The sequence below is a fragment of the Pogona vitticeps genome, chromosome 9 (assembly GCF_051106095.1).
Source record: "Pogona vitticeps strain Pit_001003342236 chromosome 9, PviZW2.1, whole genome shotgun sequence".
NCBI lineage: Eukaryota > Metazoa > Chordata > Lepidosauria > Squamata > Agamidae > Pogona > Pogona vitticeps.
Genome location: NC_135791.1, coordinates 17,208,807 through 17,228,468, shown reverse-complemented (window position 1 = coordinate 17,228,468; position 19,662 = coordinate 17,208,807). Strand labels below are relative to the sequence as shown.

The 19,662-nt window shown below is 43.2% G+C and overlaps 1 protein-coding gene across 5 annotated transcripts in view; it reads left to right on the top strand.

Moving 5' to 3' along the window:
- The window catches only part of APLP1 (amyloid beta precursor like protein 1), a 55,199-nt gene extending 40,129 nt beyond the window's left edge, over positions 1 to 15,070 (top strand). For all 5 annotated transcript variants that reach the window (XM_078380238.1, XM_072979903.2, XM_072979904.2 and 2 more), the window contains 2 exons: positions 10,280 to 10,423; positions 13,013 to 15,070. In XM_078380238.1, the coding sequence (XP_078236364.1) occupies positions 10,280 to 10,423; positions 13,013 to 13,111 (243 nt within the window). In that variant the 3' untranslated portion in view covers positions 13,112 to 15,070. The remainder of the gene's footprint in view (positions 1 to 10,279; positions 10,424 to 13,012) is intronic.
- Positions 15,071 to 19,662: the final 4,592 nt, after the last annotated feature.

The following is a 19,662-nucleotide window of genomic DNA, read 5'->3' as shown; positions in this document are numbered from 1 at the left end:
ATTAAACGGGTTTTAATGCGTTTCAATGGGTTTTTTATTTTCACATTACGACGTTTTCGTTCTACAGTAATTTCGCTGGAACGAAAACATCATAATGCGAGGCACCACTGTATGTACCTCCTATATAAGCAGCTGGCTGTAAACGCCATCCTCCCTTTGAAGCTGGGAGTGGGTCAGCATTTGAAGGCAATTTGCCCTTCAATGGTTTCTTTTGATCCTTGGAAGCAGGACGAAAAAATCTGTGTATATTTCCAAGAAGAGTAGACCCATTCCATACAAGTGCTGAATGGTAGTTCACCGGCTAAGTAAATCCAGTTTCTTCCGTGGGGCTGCTGTGGTTGGGACAAGCAGTTGGATGTAGGCCAGTGGCTCTGATGCATGTGCAGCCAAGCACACGGTGGAATCTCCCTATGAAACAGATGTTTGGCACGGTCAGGTCTGGTACTGTCAATCACCCTGGGCAATTAGAAGAAGGTGCTTGAATTCATTTCCTCCACCACCACCACCACCCATCTCCCCTGCAAAGATAACGGATGCTGTCAAAAGCAGCAGTCTGACCATCTGCTTAGCAGGTGTGCACTGGATTCCTGTTCGGAAACGGAGTCGCTCTCTATACAGTGGTGCCTCGCTTAACGAGCGCACCGTATAACGATGAAATCGCATAACGATCTGTTTTTTCGGATCGCTAATGCGATCGCTCAACGTTTTTTTAATGGGGAAAAATTCGCTTTGCAAAGAATTTGCAAAGAAACGCTTACTGATCTTCGCAAAACGAACCCCGACGATCAGCTGTTCGGCGGCCAAAATGGCCGCCGGAAGCCGGGAAATGGCCCAAAATGGCCGCGCGCAGCGTTTTCGCGCCCTCGTTAATCGAGGCGAGGGCGCGAAAATGGCTGCCGGCCATCCTGAAGCTTCGCTGAACGGTGAGTATTTAGCCTATTTGGAACGCATTAAACAATGTTTAATGCATTCCAATGGAAATCGCTGCCCCGTTCAGCGATGCTTCAGCATAGCGAAGGTTAATCCGGAACGGATTAACCTCGCTATGCGAGGCACCACTGTATATACATTTTTGCCTTGCCAGGCGCCTTTTTTGCTCCCGCCGTCGGCATTCAGCAAAGCAGTCCCGCTCCTTGGCAATCAGGGCTCCGAAGCACAGATTGCCCTTTCTCCATCCGGGTGCTAATGTTACAGTCATCTCATATTTCAGTTCTTTTAGGACTCTTGGGAGAATCCCATCTGCTCCAGGTGATTTATGAGTTTAATCTATCCATTTGCTCTGAAATGTCCTCCAAAGACGATTCAGTTTGTGTCATTTCTTCAGATTTATCGCCTTCCTGGGGAACAGTCTGGGTGTATCTCCCTAACCTTGTCTTTGTCTTAGACAGATGCAAAGCCCTCATTTAACTTCTCTGCAATATTTCTGCCTTCCTTAAGTGCTCTTTTTACATCTTGATGGTCTAATGACCTGCACTATTCTGTCTGGCAGGTTTCCCGCTTCTAATGCAACCCTTTTAAAATTCTTCTTCTTAGCTTTTATGTCTCTAACTTGATGTTTCTCATTCTCCCTTCTTCCTTATCCCCTCCCTCCTTTTTCTTCTTCTTTTTCTTTCCCGGTCTACTTTATTAGGCATTTTATTACACTTCGACTAATGCAATATCAGCTTTTAAAATCTTTCATTTAAGCATCATTTCCACTTTTAAAGGAGGACACTTTAGCTATACAGGCACGTTCTGTTTTTTTTTTTTAACTCTAAGAAATGCTTTAGAAAAGGATCAGAGAAGTTTGACCTTGGTTGTTTTTAATCTTGTTTATGGACAGGTTTATGAAACTGGGCTTCTACTTTAAAGAAAAAAGAAAAGAAAAAGGAACTAACTAGCACAGGTGTAGTGCATTTTGGGGAAACTGAGGATTTTTGCCCACAATCTATGCACAGTACACCAACATGGCAGGCCAGGGGCCATCAAAAGCATGGCTCCAGCCCATTGGCGCTGTGTCCTTTAATACCGGAGCTATGCTAAGAGCAGAGCTTCACTGAACTGTTGCTTAAGCTTAGATCACGTGAGATTGACATGCATGGGAAGAGGACAGGTGAATGGGGAGGAATGCCTGGGATTGAATACCTGATGGCAATACAATCTTAGAGCTGCAGAGCTCAAAGGGGACCCTGTGAATCATTGAGTCCAGCCCCTGCCTAGGAGGCCCAGTGGGGAATCAAACTCCCAACCTCTGGCTCCGCAGCCAGATGCCTAAGCCACTGAGCTATCCAGCAGTTCTACAAGATTAGCGCTGTGCTGAGCTCACCCCTTTTGTGTTTCTTTCTGCCCAGGAAGGAGCAGTATTGAGGCAGCATGTGCGCACGTGACGGGCAGGTTTGTGCCCTTCCAGCACCAAATGTCAGCAGGCTGATTTATGCCTGTCCAACAGTATAATTTTGTATAAATTTCAGGGCCTGAGTCAAAGCCCTGGTTGCCCTGCCTTGGTCATGGCTCTGACTAAAAGCAGTGGTCAGACAGACAGTTCCATCAGGAAGTATCCAGAAAAGGATTCAGAGCACCGGAGTGCCCCATCACCTCAGGGGAAGAGAATCATTGGACTCGTAGGGTTAGGGAGCTCCTGGTGTCCAGGAGACCACATTCAGCCCCCTCATCCCACTGAGGCCTGTACCAGATTTTTTTAAAAAAAATGAAATCAGAAAGGGTACGAATCAGCTTCTAGTTCTGTAAAATCCCTCTGGGGTGCTGTGAAGCCAAACACAAGATGGATCATGCCTTATTTTACAGGATAGTTGCAGGTCCGAGAATAGCAATTCTTTATTTTGGTCAGATTTTTTTTCTCAAGTAGAAGCAGGTGGTCCCAAGGCTACGTGTTCAAGGAAGCACCAGCGCTGACTCAACTGAAAGATCTTATTTACATCTTACATCTTCAATCCGTTATGCCCCCTCCAAATCAAAACCATAATAGATCATTGACAATAAAATCAATTTCAAAAGGAGCAGTTCACTTGCCAGAAACAGCGTAATCTCAGATAATATTCTGGGCCTGAAGTACTTTTTGAAAAAAGCTGTGCTTGATCAGACCAAAGAACTTGGTGGCCCGGCATGAAATTCTCATGTGGGCCAAACCAGATGCTTTAGGGCAGCCCACAATCCGAATTGGAAGATTCTGATCCCACTGATGGTGCAGTCATCGTGAGTATTGGTAATTTCTAGCCTTATCTTCCACACATTTGTCACATTCCCCTTAAAACCTGGCATCTGTTTGACCAAGGAGAAAACAGAAGGCTGAGTTAGATCCATCTTTGATCGGATTCTGTGTTCTTTCAACTAGGACTAGAGAGTCTGAACAAAACCAGTCCCATACTCCAGTCCAGGGAAGTGGTGATTCTGGGCAAAATATCTCCTACCTGGTGATCTTAGCTATTGCAGCCCTTTGGCTTTCTCCCCATAGAAGTATCTACTTATTTAATGGGTGCTGTCCAAGTTTAGAATGCTACTTCCCAAAAGTAACTGTTTACAGTTATGGTTTCATTATTTATAGTAATGTGAAAAAAAGATTACTTTAGATTAGTACTTTCTCAACTGCAACTAAATAGTTACATTTTGGGTTTTGTTTTTTCAAGTGACTGCATCGTGAAGCATGTTAATATTGTCCTTCCAACTTTAGTGAGGCTGTACCCAAAAATTATAAAAGCAACTTCCATAGTTACGGGCATAACACCAAAGAACGGAAGTAATCCTTTCTTAAGCTATAAGTGTAATGTAATGTAGTTGTGTCTTAACTATTGAAAGGATGTGAATTAAGAACAACAATTTACTTCAAAGAACTGAAGGCAGATTTAGTGTGTCACTGAGCAGCTGTGAAGAACCGCTTGTCATCTGTGGATGTCCTCAAGGGCTAATTTTGAGTCAGGACTCCATGGAGAGACAAGCAAGCGTCGTAATAACGAAGAGAAAGTTACAAGGCATGCACTTCATTAAAGCATCAGACATTTGGGACTTCAGCTCCCAGAATCCCCGTGCACTGTCAATGTTGATGGGGACTTCTGGGAGTTGAAGCATAAACCAGCTGGAGGATCAAAGCTTCAGAACCACTGCCTTAAAAGTATCAGAACTCATCTGAGATTAGAAACAGACAAGTAAGGCAACAAAGTACTGTACTAGTAATTTCATAGATCCTTATGTATGTGTCCTCTAATATCTTTATTGTTCTCTAGGTCATATGCTGAATTTCCAGATTTCCCCATTAGGGTCAGTTGACTTTGTACTCCATGTACATCTGTTGCAATACGAAACTCCTGCCTTCTCTGTTGTGGTGATTGACTGTTAGCACAGCACTTTTCCAAAAGGATGGCTGGCATCAGATTACTCAGCAGGAAAGAGGGAAGCTGCAGAATCCCACACCAAAGAAAACATATCCTAAGGGAGCCTCTCTTTTTTCTTTCTGTCTTTCTTTAATCGTCATCATTTCCGTGACTGAGGTCACCCTCTGTTACTTGTCATGTTTCGCTTCATTGTTTATGGTTTGTTTTTTTTAAATCTTGCTCAAAGGAAAAGGAATTTCGGCTGGATTTCTTCGATTTGTGGATCCTAAAGGACTTGTCGGGCAAGGGAATCGGAGATGAATGTTATTTCCCTCTGGGAAAATCAAAAGTGCAAACCGATCTTATTAGGTGCCCGAAATGCAAAATGTGTTCTTTGTAAAAGCAGGCCATGGCAGCCTCCAAAGGATAGGGTGTATCGGTTGCCTCTTAGCCTAGGTAAGGTTGTCTTTCTGCCTATTCCAAAGAGAGCAAAACAAAGCAGAGGAATCACATTTAGAATAGAAACATAAGTTCTAGCTCTGGTCGCTTTTACATCTGAATTACATAGGCAAGGAACTGGAAACATTGACTTAAGCATCATTTGTGAAAATGGCCCTGGGCATAAGAAGGAATCCAGTTTGATTTCTGCTCTGAATGCCTGACAAATGCTAAGGGGATCAAGAGCTTACCATGAATGCTCTTCAACTTTGCAATGGTGGTTGTAATCTTTACCTAATCCTTTCCTTCTTAATAATAAGTACTGCCTTTTGTGTGCAAGTGCCTTTGCCCCTTTTTAAAATCTTTGCCACAGCCCAAAACAAGGTGTGGGGGGTATTGTATTCTACCTTCTGCAGGAGAGAACAGAGACCCATTATGTGGCAGTGTGTTCATGGCTGAGCATACCTGTGATGTTGTTCCCCCTAATATGGAACCCAGGTGGTTGAGTGCTGGCTGTTTAAAACTGAAAGGGATCTACCTAAAGATAAGGTACCTAGTAAGGGAACTTCCCAGGTGTGCAGATGTAGGTATGTTTAGTGGTGGTGATAATGATTGGTAATAATTTATATTCTATTTTATCTGTTATTTATGCTGTGTTTGAAGCAGCCTAGAGTGGTCCTAGGACCAGATAGGCGGGGTATAAAATAAATAAATAAATAAAATAAAATAAAATAAAATAAAATAAAATAAAATAAAATAAAATAAATAAATAAATAAATAAATAAATAAATAAATAAATAAATAAATAAATAAATAAATAAATAAAATAAGGCTCAACAAAGGCTTGTGAATCCGATACCTTGGTGGTTCACAAACTTGGGTGACCCATGTGTACTTGGACTGCATTTCCCAGAAGCCTTCACCACCAGCTGTGCTAGCAAGGGTTTCTGGGAGTTGCTGCCCAAGAATTCTGAGTTACTCAAGATTGGGAACCACTGATGTGTAGATCAACCAAGAGAGGTAAGACATGTTTGAGCAAGACAAACTGGCCCTGTTTCAGGGAGAAGGAATTTCCTAATTTGGGGGGACTGTTTCTTTACTTTTGGGGACGTTTGAGGATACACTGCAATCTTTTGATATGGGAATTCAAGTGTTTGAATGGTAAGGGTTTAAGAAATGTAAAAATAAAATATAAAATAAAATAAAATCTCCAAATAATTTGAAAAGAACCTGTGGATTTTTAGAGGACATGGAGTGTTCAGCTGGTTATTGATATGAAAAGTAAACTACAGATAGAAGAAGAGGAGACAAATGGCCTGCTCGTTCCTTAACTGCTTTTTCCTGGGAATATAGGGTTGAGGAAAGGGGTGGGGTTAGCATCTTGTCCCCAATACAACCATCAACATAGCACAGTGGTTCCCAGCCTTGAGATCCCAGTTGTTCTTGGACTATAACTCCCAGAAGCCTTCACCACTTGCTGTGCTGGCCAGGATTCCTGGGAGCTGCAGTCCAAAAATACTGGGTTGCTCAAGGTTGGGAACCAGTGCTAGAAAGGGATGTCTCGGGTGAAAAAGAATAAGACTTCTAGCTCACTGTCCAAAATGCCTCCTTACTTCTCTCTTGTTGTAAAGCCAGTCTGCAGCTAGACAGATCTCATGTTGCAGGATCACCATCATTATTCTAGGATACCCTGCCTATGACGGGATCCTGTATCACAAGTTTACCATTGGTGTATACTTGATATCTTTTAGTAGTATCTACTGCCTTAGTCAAGGGACATGGTGGCGCTGCGGGCTAAACCGCAGAAGCCTGTGCTGCAGGGTCAGAAGACCAAGCAGTCATAAGATCGAATCCACATGACGGAGTGAGCGCCCGTCGCTTGTCCCAGCTCCCGCCAACCTAGCAGTTCGAAAGCATGCAAATGCAAGTAGATAAATAGGGACCACCTCGGTGGGAAGGTAACAGCGTTCCATGTCTAAGTCGCACTGGCCATGTGACCACGGAAGATTGTCTTTGGACAAAAACGCTGGCTCTATGGCTTGGAAACGGGGATGAACACCGCCCCCTAGAGTCGAACACGACTGGACAAAAATTGTCAAGGGGAACCTTTACCTTTACCTTTTTACTGCCTTAGTCACACTCTGTGCCTTTTTAGAGGTAGTACAGAGATATACATGATAAGGCTGTAATTTTTATGTTAGTTCAGAAAGACTGAGGACCATTATGTTGAATTAAGAGTTATTTCTAGACTTTATTAAATCAGTATTTCATACTGAAACAGCCAATGGTTTGTCAGTCATTTGGGGAATTTTGTATTCACTGCACGGGGGTGTACTTAACAGACAGAACTTCAGCAGAATAAAGTCTGCATATCCCCCTTGTACAGTATTTCCAGACAGTAAAAGGACCAAAGGCTTTGGCTGTAATCTATACACCAGAGATGGGCAGTTTCTGGATTACAACTTCAGTCTGCTTTAGCCAGCATAGTTCATAGTGGGATATAATAGGAGTTACAGTCCAATAATGTCTGATGGGTCACCCCTCCCATACATAGCTTATAATGGTCCGTCGATGGTCATTCAGAGTTCAGCCCTCGTGCTAGTTTTGTTGCTGCTGCTGCTGCTTTATGTAAATCCATAATACTTCCTCAAGTTTCACCACCATTTTAAAAAACTAGTTTTCATGCAGAATAGTACAAATAACACTTTAACTAGTAAAGGATGTGGGAAGCACAAAAGCAGTAAATATATATACAAAATAAATTACATTATTTGACAAATTTGTACTCCATTTCTTTGTTAAAGTTCTCAAGGCAGGATAAAACAATGAACTCACACCCTAAAGCAGTGGTTCTTAACCTTTTTGAAAGAAACGCCCCCTTGAGCCATTGAGGAAGTTATCATCGCCCCCCTCCCCGCGGTGATGATATCTTATTTATTTGTTTGTTTGTTTATTTATTTAAGACACTTAAATCCAATGACCCCTGAAAACAAAATTAAATTCCAAGAAAATGAAATGCCCCCCAAAAAGTGACATTTAATGATGTAGTTGCAAGTGAATTTTAAGACGCAAAAAGAAATATAAAAAGGGCATAAAAACAAATGCAGGAACTAAAAATTTCAAGACAAAAAGTCTGAAACTAAATTAAAATTGGAGGAAAATATATATTCATGCACACTGTAAAAAGGCTGCAGCCATTTTCACAGGTTGGGCTTGCTCCAGCGCCCCCCTACCGCCCCCTTCTGCTCCAGCGCCCCCACGCCGCCCCTTTTCGTTCTACCGCCCCCTTGAAAAATGAAATCGCCCCCTGGGGGGCATTATCGCCCACGTTAAGAACCACTGCCCTAAAGCCACTAGATAAAAGCTGAAAAGAGAAATCTGGAAATAGCACCTTAAATTTACAACATGGAACAGGGGGTTAAAAATGTCAGCAATTCATAAGTTCTTCGGCAGTCAGCCTTCTTTATGTTCTAGCGCTCACTTCCTTACATCGCTACTGGAAAAACCATAGCTTTGTCGGCAAGGTGATGTCTCTGCTTTTTAAGATGCTGTCTAGGTTTGTCATCGCTTTCCTCCCAAGAAGCAGGCATCTTTTAATTTCAGGGCTGCTGTCACCATCTGCAGTGATCATGGAGCCCAAGAAAATAAAATCTGTCACTGCCTCCATATCTTCCCCTTCTATTTGCCAGGAGATGATGGGACCACTGGCCATGATCTTAGGGTTTTTTTGATGTTGACCTTTAGACCATTTTTGGCATTCTCCTCTTTCACCCTCATTAAGAGGTTCTTTGATTCCTCCTCATTTTCTGCCATCAGAGTGGTATCATCTGCATATCTGAGGTTATTGATATTTCTTCCAGCAATCTTAATTCTGGATGGGATTCATCCAGTACAGCCCTTCGCATGATCTATTTTGCATATGAGTTAAATAAGCAGGGGGACAATATACAGCCTTGTCATACACCTTTCCCAATTTTGAACCAATCTGTTGTTCCATATCCAGTTCTAACTGTTGCTTCCTGTCCCACATATAGGTTTCTCAGGAGATGGATAAGGTGGTCAGGCACGCCCATTTCTTTTAGGACTTGCCATAGTTTGCTGTGGTCCACACAGTCAAAGGCTTTTGCATAATCAATGAAGCAGAAGTAGATGTTTTTCTGGAACTCTCTGGCTTTCTCCATAATCCAGCGCATGTTAGCAATTTGGTCTCTAATTCCTCTGGCCCTTCGAAATCCAGCTTGTACTTCTGGGAGTTCTCTGTCCACATACTGCTGAAGCCTACTTTGTAGGATTTTGAGCATAACCTTGCTAGCGTGTGAAATGAGTGCAATTGTGCGGTAGTTGGAGCATTCTTTGACCCTGCCCTTCTTTGGGACTGGGATGTAGAATGATCTTTTCCAGTCCTCTGGCCACTGCTGAGTTTTCCAAACTCGCTGGTGTATTGAGTGTAGCACCTTAACAGCGTCATCTTTTAAGATTTTAAATAGTTCCACTGGAATTCCATCACCTCCACTGGGCTTTTTGTTAGCCATGCTTTCTAAGGCCCACTTGACTTTACTCTCCAGGATGTCTGGCTCATGTTAGTCATATGTTAGTCACTACTAAATTAAGTCACATAGATTTTTATCAGTTTATTCTTGGTAAGGCTAAGGTCAGTTTCAGTACAATGTGTATACCTGTGTGGAGTTTCAAAGTAAACAGTTACATTAAAGTGTTACTGGTAACACTAAATAATAATAAACCAAAAAATTATTTGCAACCATATTTTTCATATTTTCTATTAGCTATTTTTATAGAGAGTTATTAGATATTCAGGTTTCCTTTGTTTGATCTTTTAATTTGATTATTATTGTAGTTTTATTTTATTTCACATTTTAATTTCATGTCTATGCTGTAATACTGTAAGCCACCCAGAGCAGTTGCCTGGCCACTAGACAGGTGGAGTATAAATGTAAATAAATATAAATAAATAAATTACTTGCCCGTATTTCCCATTACAGTTATAATGTATTGACTGAAATCATGTTGAGCAGCTACGTTTGCTTAACTTGACAGTATGCAGCCAATAGCTATATTTGCACCCAGGCACAAGTACTATCCTCTTCTACAGGTGCAGACAAATAGGATTTCAACCACATCTAACACGGGCCCACGACTTGTAGCCTTCTGAATTTTTAATATGTAAATAGACTCGACTGATTCAATTCCTTTTGAACAATAAGAAAGTGTTAATTTTTAAAATGATTACTATAACGGTAACTATCTACATTTGGGACCTTTGAAATGTAATTGTAACTGATTACTTTTTACCACACTCTACAGCACTAGAGTACCAATACAAGTCTGTTTTGAAAAAAGGAGATTCAGAAAGCAGCAAAAGTGGCCCATTTCTTTGAAGACCTGTTATTTAGGAACTTTCCCCCTACTAGCCTCCTAGTGTTGCAGCTTCATAAAAAATTCCCTTCTTTAACTATATAAAGCTTTGGGAAGATAAGAGTTTATTGTCCTATGGTCTCATTGCATCTCTTCCTCTGCAGGAGCCAGACACCTTGGTAACCATCAACAGGGGTGCCCTGATTGGCCTCCTGGTCGTGGCAGTGGCTGTTGCCATGGTGATAATCATCAGCCTCCTGATGGTTCGCAGGAAGCCATATGGGACCATCAGCCACGGTATTGTTGAGGTACGGTCGGGACAGAGTTAGAAAGACCAACGGAACCCTTGGAGCTTGGACTCTGAGAATAACGTGGGTGGAAGGGCTTGTTATTATAAAAACTTCATTTGCTTGACTTAGATCTGAGACAGGGATCTGCCAGCTTCCTTCCCTCTCGGTTTTCTTCAAACCATAATTCCTCCCACTAATTTTTACTTGCTGATATAGACCAGTGGTAGGAGCAGGAGCAGTCGGAGACGAGGAAGGTCCTGCTTTCGCCCTCACCCTGACACGGCACCGAGCAATGCAGGAGAAGCAGCACCTCTGGACTTCCCATCTTCCTGAGGGATATTGCCATTGCAGTAGCCCTCAAGAAGGAGGCGCTGCGTTCCAAGGACGGCTGCATCTTTTCTCCAGACATATTGTCCTGGATGTTCTGATAGAGTGGATGTTATCTTGGATTGTCCTGTGCTCTGTGAGGCTGATGAGTGAAATAAATGAAAACATCCATTGGGACTGAAATTCATTGCCCCTCTTCTCTGAAGAGAGAAAATTAATTTCTTCCTTTAGGTATTTATTTAAAAAACCAAGATTAAGTCTGTGAAAGGCAAATTTTAAGGGTGTGAAACCAGGAGACACTCCTCAAATTCTCAAAAGAGCCTCATGGCGCAGTGGTTAAACTGCTGTACTGCAGCCAAAACTGTGCTCATGATCTGGGGTTCAATCCCAGGTAGCTGGCTCAAGGTTGACTCAGCCTTCTATCCTTCCGAGGTCAGTAAAATGAGTACCCAGCTTGCTGGGGGGGGGGGCAATGTGTAGCCTGCATAATTAACTTGTAAACTGCCCAGAGAGTGCTTGAAGCGCTATGGGGCGGTATACAAGCAGCACACTTTGCTTTGCTTTACTTAAATACTTCTGTGGGTTTATTATTAGTTCTGTTGTGAAATATGTTTGTCAGGTTTATATATTTGCCCCCAAATTTTGGTTGGAGAAATTAGATGCTAGCTCTATGAGAATAATTTATGGAGCTTTTTAAAGATCTCCTTCCAGTGCCATGCCATGAATGGCCAGGAAATTTAAGGTGAATGACCTTGGCTCTTATTCTGAGGGATTAATTGAAGAACATTCAGAAAGTCTAGGGCTTGATAAAATCTAGGGTGGTTGTTGGGAGTTTAATAACTTTAATAACTTTTGGCGATACATTGAGCGATCCCTTGTGTGATTATAGGGTTTATTCTTGGTTGAAGATTCCTATGACCCAAAATCAGATTATTCCAACAAAGCCTATAAAGTTGTCTTATAAGTTGTTTTATAAGCTGTCTTAAAATTGTATTAAGGACATGGGTGCCTTCATCTTTAGATTTTAGTTGTGGCAGAGTAGGGAAAGATATCTTGGGTTAGTAGATTCTAAAAGTAGAATTTGTAAATCTAAGCCCTATTCAGGCATTACTGATGCTGGAGAATTGAACGTGTTGGAACAATGTGTTCTGGCCCTACCCCCTTTGTTGTTGTTGTTGTTGTTGTTGTTGCTTAGGTCACACAAATACCAGTGAGTCTGAAAAGAGGTATTGTTCATTTGGAAACTCTCCATCTGGCTTCCCGTGTGGAAATCCAATGCAAGGAGAAAAAAAATCTGTTCAAGACTCTTTTGGTAACCATCCCATCCAAGTGTGTTCCAGGGTCTTCCAGCTTTTTACAGTCAGGTCATACAATTTCTGCCAGAGGAACTTTTTTTTTAAAAAAAAAATTCTTAACCAGTAGGGGCTACAGCCTACTAGTAGCAATCTAAGTGATAGTGAAGAGGGCTCTGGGCAAGAGGGCCCCTTCTTTGTGTACTCAATTCTCCTACACTGGCAATGTCTGAATAGGACTGTAGTCTCTCCTTTTTTTCTGCCTCTGCCTTTCAGGTGTAAGAGTTTTTGTCTGTCCGATTGGGAATTCTGTATTGACAACAAAGTTAATAGTGACTGATGTTGGTTTTGGGAGTGGGTCAAGGCCATATAGGGTGGTAATTATTCTTGGTTTTTCATCAGGATTGTAGACTTTTTGGAACAGAAAACAGAGACATGGAATATATTCTTACCTCATTTATCGTCAGTAGATGGCAGTAACAGGATCTTTCTTCTTAGGCCAAGCATGGGGACCCGGTGGCGCTCCACATGTTGACAATCTGTTACTCCCATCCTCTCTCACATTAGGAAGATGGGCTGGTGTTGATGGTGTCTTAAGTTCAGCAGCATCTGGCGGGCCACAGGTTTTGCCGCCTTCTCTTAGGCAGAGCTCAGAAAGTCATTTATTGGACTGTAGCTGCCTGGGACTTCTGAGAGTTATAGTCCAAAATCACAAATGTGCTCCCCTTTATTGATCTATAGTCCTCATGCTTCCTATGTCTCGAACTACAACTCCCCAAGGCCCTACTTATTTAGGGATTCTGGGAACTGGAATCCAAAGCGGTAACTTTTCCAAGCTGCAGTCTTGGGCCTTGTTTTGCTGTTAAACCCAAGAAGGAGTAAGAAGTGTTCTGTTTTTTTTTTTTTTTTTTTTTTGAAACATTTCCTCTTTCCTGCCAACAACACTGCAGCGTTTAACCCTCTTTCTCTTTTTCTCTCCCCATGGCAGGTGGACCCCATGGTTAGCCCTGAGGAACGACAGCTGAGCAAAATGCAAAACCATGGATATGAGAATCCTACCTACAAATTCTTTGAAGAGATGAATTGAGTTTCCTCGAGGAAGGGGTTGTGGGAGGGGGGGTTGTCACTGGGGCTGTGGGCATTACCATGTGGGTGGGAGGGAGTGGTATCTACAGGGGGAGAGGGGTAGGTTCCACACACCTTCCACACAGATCCCCTCTTTCTCTTTCTCTGCCCTGGGCTGAGCCTTGCTCTCACTCCACACCCTCTCCCTACACGTTTTTGTTCTTCCTCTTGCCATAATCTTCCTCACAACACATCCATTTGGGCATTTACAGCTTCCCGTCCTTCGCCCACCCACTTGCCATTCTCTCCTCCACTTTTGCAATGACCCTCAATTAGTCATCACTTCTAGGGGCTCCTCACCTACCCACCCACCCAGGCTGTTGTTCATAGTTGCCCTGCCTCTGAGAATGTGAGCTATTGTCATCTGATAACCTCCACAATGCACCATTCCCCAGATTGCTAGTTGTATCTGCAGGATGGTCTGGGGGAGGGCGGGCAACGACCACGTGCACACATTAAACTCTTGTGGGTGCACCTCACTAATCCATGTCCCATTGCATAGGGCTACCCCATGTGCATCCGCCTCAATTGCACAGGTCCAGATTCATTTTGAAGCTGCAGCCCCTACACCTGTGTACATCACCTCAGAACCCTGGATGGGCACAGAAGACTGCATTCCACAGAGCTGCAGCCTCCGTCCATATTCCATCCCTTTGCAACTCCATTTTGCAAGGGTTTCTTTCTCGACATGGGGGAAAGCCTTTGGCTACTGTTGTGAGGCAGGAGTGCCCACAGGCCCAACGCTAACCCTAACCTGCCTCCAGCGTAGGAATCAAATGCCACCCTACACTTGCTTGCCTTTTCCATCGCCACGTGTACGATGCTTCCTTTTGAACTCCTTACTAGTTCCACTTAATTTATTGGAAAGCCAGCTGAAGAGGGTTGACCTCTTCAGAGGGTCTGCTTCCTATGGTCCAGTTAACTTCCATCAGCACCTTACTTACGAGTTTGGGGAGGGGAGACCCAAGGATACTAAGCTCCCCTCCCCACCCACCTATTCCTTTCTCTTGTCCTCCTTGAAAGATGCAAGGGATCGGGGACAGAATTGCTGAAACAGAGTAAGAGGGCTGGTCTTGGTCCGTCCAAGATGTTCCAAGCCTGGGAAGTCAGTTCAACAATGGGGCGGGGGTGTGGGGCAGGGGGAGTTTCCATTATAGGGCTAGGCTGGTAGGCATAGGCCAGTTCTGTTTTGTTTTGTTTTTCTCTCTCACTTGTGGTGGGATGTTTTCTTTCGGGTAGATTCTTCCTTATGAGGCGCTGCTATTTGATTCGATCGCCTTCCAAAGCAATGCCTTTTCTAGAATGAACCATCCCAGCCTCTGAAATGGAGGGGAATCTTGGGCCACTTCGGTGATCGTCTCTTGCCATTGTGTCTGCCCAGATGCACGGCCATTTTTAGCCACTACTTGAGGGTGGGAGATACAGGCCTGGTTCTGCCAGTGGACTGTACCACTTGATTTGCTTTCCTGCTGATGCAGTTGGGTGACAGAAAAAGAGAAATACCATGTTGTTGCAATATATTAATAACAGGAGTGCTGAGACAGAGTAGGAAAAAAAATTCCACGGGGTCAATTTTGCTTTCATTTTGGTTGGTCTTCCCTCAAGACATAAGTCCATTTGGAAGAGCACTGGGGTTTTTAAAATGCAAGGTAGCCACCTAGCCCAGTGCTCGTGGCCTTTGGGATCCTGTGAGGAGAGAGAGAGATGTTCAGAAAGTTTCTTGTGCCCCAAATACCCTCTGCTCTGTTTGTGCCGAGTCGTTTCCTGCCTTTCCTTGACCCAATTTGTTTTAGTTCATGTTCCTTTTTAAGCTGACACTCTCGAAAATAAGATGTGAATGTCAAGAGACAAACCAGGAGATGGGTTTCAATTGCCAGCCCTCCCACTAAACTAATAAAATATTGTCACTTCTCTAACCCCAGTGCTGGGCGTGGACTCTTAAATGGATGGGAGTGTGGGTAGGGGGAAATTGGTCTAAGGATGGGAAGGAAGGAAATGGTAGGTGTGAGATTGGTCTCCACTTCTTGCTGCAAAAAAAAGGGGATTGCACAGAAAAGGTTGAGGGAGAATCGTGAAAGAAAGCTGGACATGTTCTCATACATAGTTCAGCTTGCTTCTGCATGACAACCAATGTTTGGTCACTCTGCATTGTCATTGATTTAAAATATTTTTACTCCACCTTTCTCCTTAAAAGGTGGCTTATATCATTAAAAGACAATATTTAAAGGTAAAAACAGTAAGTATATAAATACTAAAAAGGGATCAAGCAAATACCACACTAAAAAAAACGTAAACAAAAGCAACACCAAAAACACATTCAAACCAGTAAGGTACAACAATCCATTTAACAATCCCACTCCGGCAGCCAGTCACTGAAGGAAAGCTTGCCTGAAGAGAAAGGTCTTTCCCAAAGATGGGGCCAGCCTGACTTCTTGTGGGAGAGAGTTCCAGAGTCTGGGAGAAAACGTACCTCATGTATCAAAGAAGACTTACCTCATGTATCCCCAACCAGTGGGACCAGGCAAAAGGCCTCCCCTGATTACCTTAACACCCAAGCAGGGTTCTTAACTGTCCTTTTTTGCTTCAAGAACCCCAATTTACCGTATTTTTCGCTCCATAAGACGCACCTTTCCATAAGACGCACCAGTTTTTTAGGAGAAGAAAACAGGAAAATATAATCTGTTTTCTTCGCTCCATAAGACGCACAGACTTTCCACTCCCATTTTGTGGGGGGAAAGTATGTCTTATGGTGCGAAAAATATGGTACATTTTGATTTACTGGTAAGAGCAAACTGATGGCCCACAAGGTACAAATGGGTGGTTCATGGAAGCAATAAACCGCCTGATCTGATTATCATGGCAGCTCATGCTGTGGAGGATATCCAAGCACACAATGGGAAAGTGGAGCGAAGCCAAAAGCTGTTTACCCTAGAAAGACTGTGGCTTGGGTGTTGTATCTGTCCTTGTTGTCAGCAGTGTGATGGGAAGCCTTGCTGGGATAGCACATCACTTGAAGACCCTCTACTAGAGCGTTAAATCACCCATAATGGTGGGTGGAGGTATGTTCAACAGTAAGAGTCCCCAGACTTCAGCAAGGGCCTGGATTTCAGTATCTAAGGTTCCTTAACTGTTGGCGGTGTTGGCTAGGCATGATGGGAGTTGTAGTCAAGGGCCATAAAGTTAGAAACTACTGGTGTAGAGTAGTCATTCCCAATCCATGAATATGCTAAAGACTCAATTATTATGAATATTTTGCTCTCTTACCAGATTCCTCAAAACAAATCAGTGAAGGGGAGAGGAGGTGAATGGAAGTTATGATCTGTCTGTCCTATAAGATGGATGTGCAGGGCCTGAAGCAGCCTTTCAGATAAAGGAAACGGAATGTAAAGAATGTGCCCATACAGGGAATCAGCCCTTTAAAAAGATAGCTGCATTTTTTCTTCCTGGTGCAGATGGCTGCCTTTTCTCACAACTTTATGGCTATTATTCAGCAACAAGGACACGTACGGGAGCTCTCTATGGCCTTTATTACACGGCAAAGTAATTTTTAACGTTATGTTCAGGCTCTGATAGTGTGCCACTTAATGTTTATGTGTGTCACTAGAGAGTGACTAAGACTGACAGCAAACTCACAAAAGCAGTGAAGTTTAGTGTGGCACTGGTTTGCTCACCCCTTCTAGAGCAAGTACAACTCCTAGATAGCTCCGTGGCTGAGGTATCTGACTGTAGAGCCAAAGGTTGGGAGTTTGATTCCCCCCACTGGGCCTCCTTGACAGCGACTGGACTCAACAATCCACAGGGTCCCTTCCAGCTCTGCAAATCTATGATTATTATAAAGTGTAGCCCGTTGGGTGCAAATACCTCTCTTCTGTGGCTAATGAAAGGGTATTTTTGCAATTTATAAACTCAGGAAGACACATATTTCAAATTTCTACTGGGCTATCTGGTAATACTATCAGAGATAGTGATGAAATCTCTTTCCTAAGTAAGCTCCAGTTTGTCATGTGAACAAACAGAAGTGCAAGGAAAAGTCATATGTCAGCCAATGATGGGTCCAGATGGCGAAGGTACAGTGTGTCGGGATGAATCTACCAAATCTGAACTCTGTCCACTGCTTGGTAGAGCTATTTAATTGCTTAAGTGGTTGGTTATGATCTCATATAATATAGAAACACCTGAGAAATTAAAAACACAATCATGGTCTGTAAAATGCACAGTCCTGAGTCTTCAAGCTTTCTGTTGCCAGAACATACAATATCTGCCAGTGGAACATTTTAAAAAAAAAGATTTTCTTAACTAGCAGGGGATTAGCACTAGGCTGAAAACAGCAGAATGAAATTTAGTAGGGATAAATGCAAAGTTCAAAACCTTGAGAAAAGAACCAAATGCACAGTTACAAGATGGGAGATACTCATGTCAGGAATACTACAAGTGAGAAGGATCTTGGAATTGTACGTCACAAGCTGAATAGGAGCCAACAGTGTGGTGTGGCTGCAAAAAAGGCAAACACTACTTTGTTTGCTTTAATGGAAGTATAGTCTCCAAATCACATGAAGTATTAGTTCCCCTCTATTTGGCACTGGTTAGGCCTCATCTTGAGTCCTGTGTCCAGTTCTGGACACCACACTTTGGGACAAGTGCAGAGGAGGGCAACAAGGATGATCAGAGGACTGGAAAGCAAGACCTGTGAGCAAAGACTGAAAGAACTGGGCATGTTTAGTTCGAGAAAAGAAGGCCAAGGGGAGATATGATAGTACTCTAAATACTTGAAAGATTCTCATACAGAGGAGGGTCAGGATCTGTTCTCAATCATCCCATAGTGCAGGACATGTAATAGTGAGCTCAAGTTACAGGACGTCAAATTTTGGTTGACTATCAGGAAAAACATCCTAACTGTTACAGCAGTATGATGATGGAACTGGTTACCTCAGGTGGTGGCGAGTGCTCCAGTGCTGTTGGCATTCAAGAGAAAGTTAGACAACCATCTGTCAGATATAATTTGATTTAGATTCCTGCACTTATCAGGCGGGTTGGACTCAAATGTCCTTATAGGCCCTTTCCAACTCCATGAGTCTATGATCCTATACTGTCTGTTGTATTACTTGCCTGATGATCCATCCTTTTTTAGCAGGAAAAACCACTTCACACGGAACTGAACGAGAATAGATCCTAATAGTCATATTGAAGATCAACAAAATAAAAACTGGCCAGTTTTTTTAAAAAAAAAACCTGCCACGTTGAAGTCACTGGGATGGGGTTAGGTTTTGCACACCTTGGACCACTGAGTTTCTCTACCACGGTCACCAGGCAAAACAAGGACCCTTGCTCCCTCTGAGCAGGGGTAGGCACAGAGCAAAACTGGATATTTTAACTGCTGTATATTTTAAACAGATGCAAGTTGTTTCCTGACAGACAACAGTAGGTGGACCCATAGCTCTGTGGTGAGAGCAGCAGGAGGGCAGAATGTTGGACTGGGACTCAAGAGACCTGGGTTCAAATCCTTCTTTGACCATAGAAACTCATCCGGGTTGTGTGCCAGTGATAAACCAATCCTCAAACATCTCATATGACTCAAAAATTTGTTCAGTTCACAACTTAATGGTGCATAACAATTCCACCCTGTTCACAGCAATAACACTTAAGCACAACATTGCAGTTTCTTAATGTTTCTTGTTAAGCTGCAGAGGTATTAGAGGCAGCTGTGGAAAGTGGAAACAACAGCCGCAGTTTGGTGGCTCCCAAGTGTTGGGAAGTGATCATCAGTAGCAAGACGGTGGTGACAGTAAAGCAGAAGAAGTCACTGCTGCAGTTGAAGAGGAAGGACGAAGAGAGACAACAGGGTTTTTTTTAGGTTGGGAGTTGCTAATCCAGAGCCCTCCAGATGTGTTGAATTGCAGCCTCCAACTAGCAGAGGGCAACAGGGGCTGCAGGTCCAACACATCTGGAGGGCAATAGGTTGGGAAAGGCCGGAAGCAACACAGTGTGTCTCACATGCCAAGGTTACTTCCTTCTCACTAGGAAATAGACATGTCTTTCTCTTACAGCAAATCTGTGCTCCCACAAAAGGGAGAAAAGTGAGGAAGCCTTGTGACACCTTAAAGGCTAGCAAACGTATTGTTCCTTACGCTACATGGACAAGAACCTGCTTCAAAAACGATTAAGGCACTAGAACATCTCCGTTGCTAGGAGCTTTGACACTGTCTAGTTCATGCGCAGAAACCCAGTGTGGTGTAGTGGACAGAATGACAGATGAGGACTCTGGAGACCAGGGTTCAAATCCCTGCTCCGCCATGGAAACTCATTGGGGTAGTGGAACAGGTAAAAACACTCCTTGCACATCTCACGCACCTTAAAAATCTTGTCAGGGTCACCAACATTCCAACATGAAAGCACGTAACAACAGTTCATATGCTTGTCGGTTTTCATTGGTGGCTGAATGTCAGGAAATGGTAAGGGGTTTTCTCGGGAGTGTGCCTGTGCATCCTGGGCAAGCTGCAGAACCCCAAAGTGCCA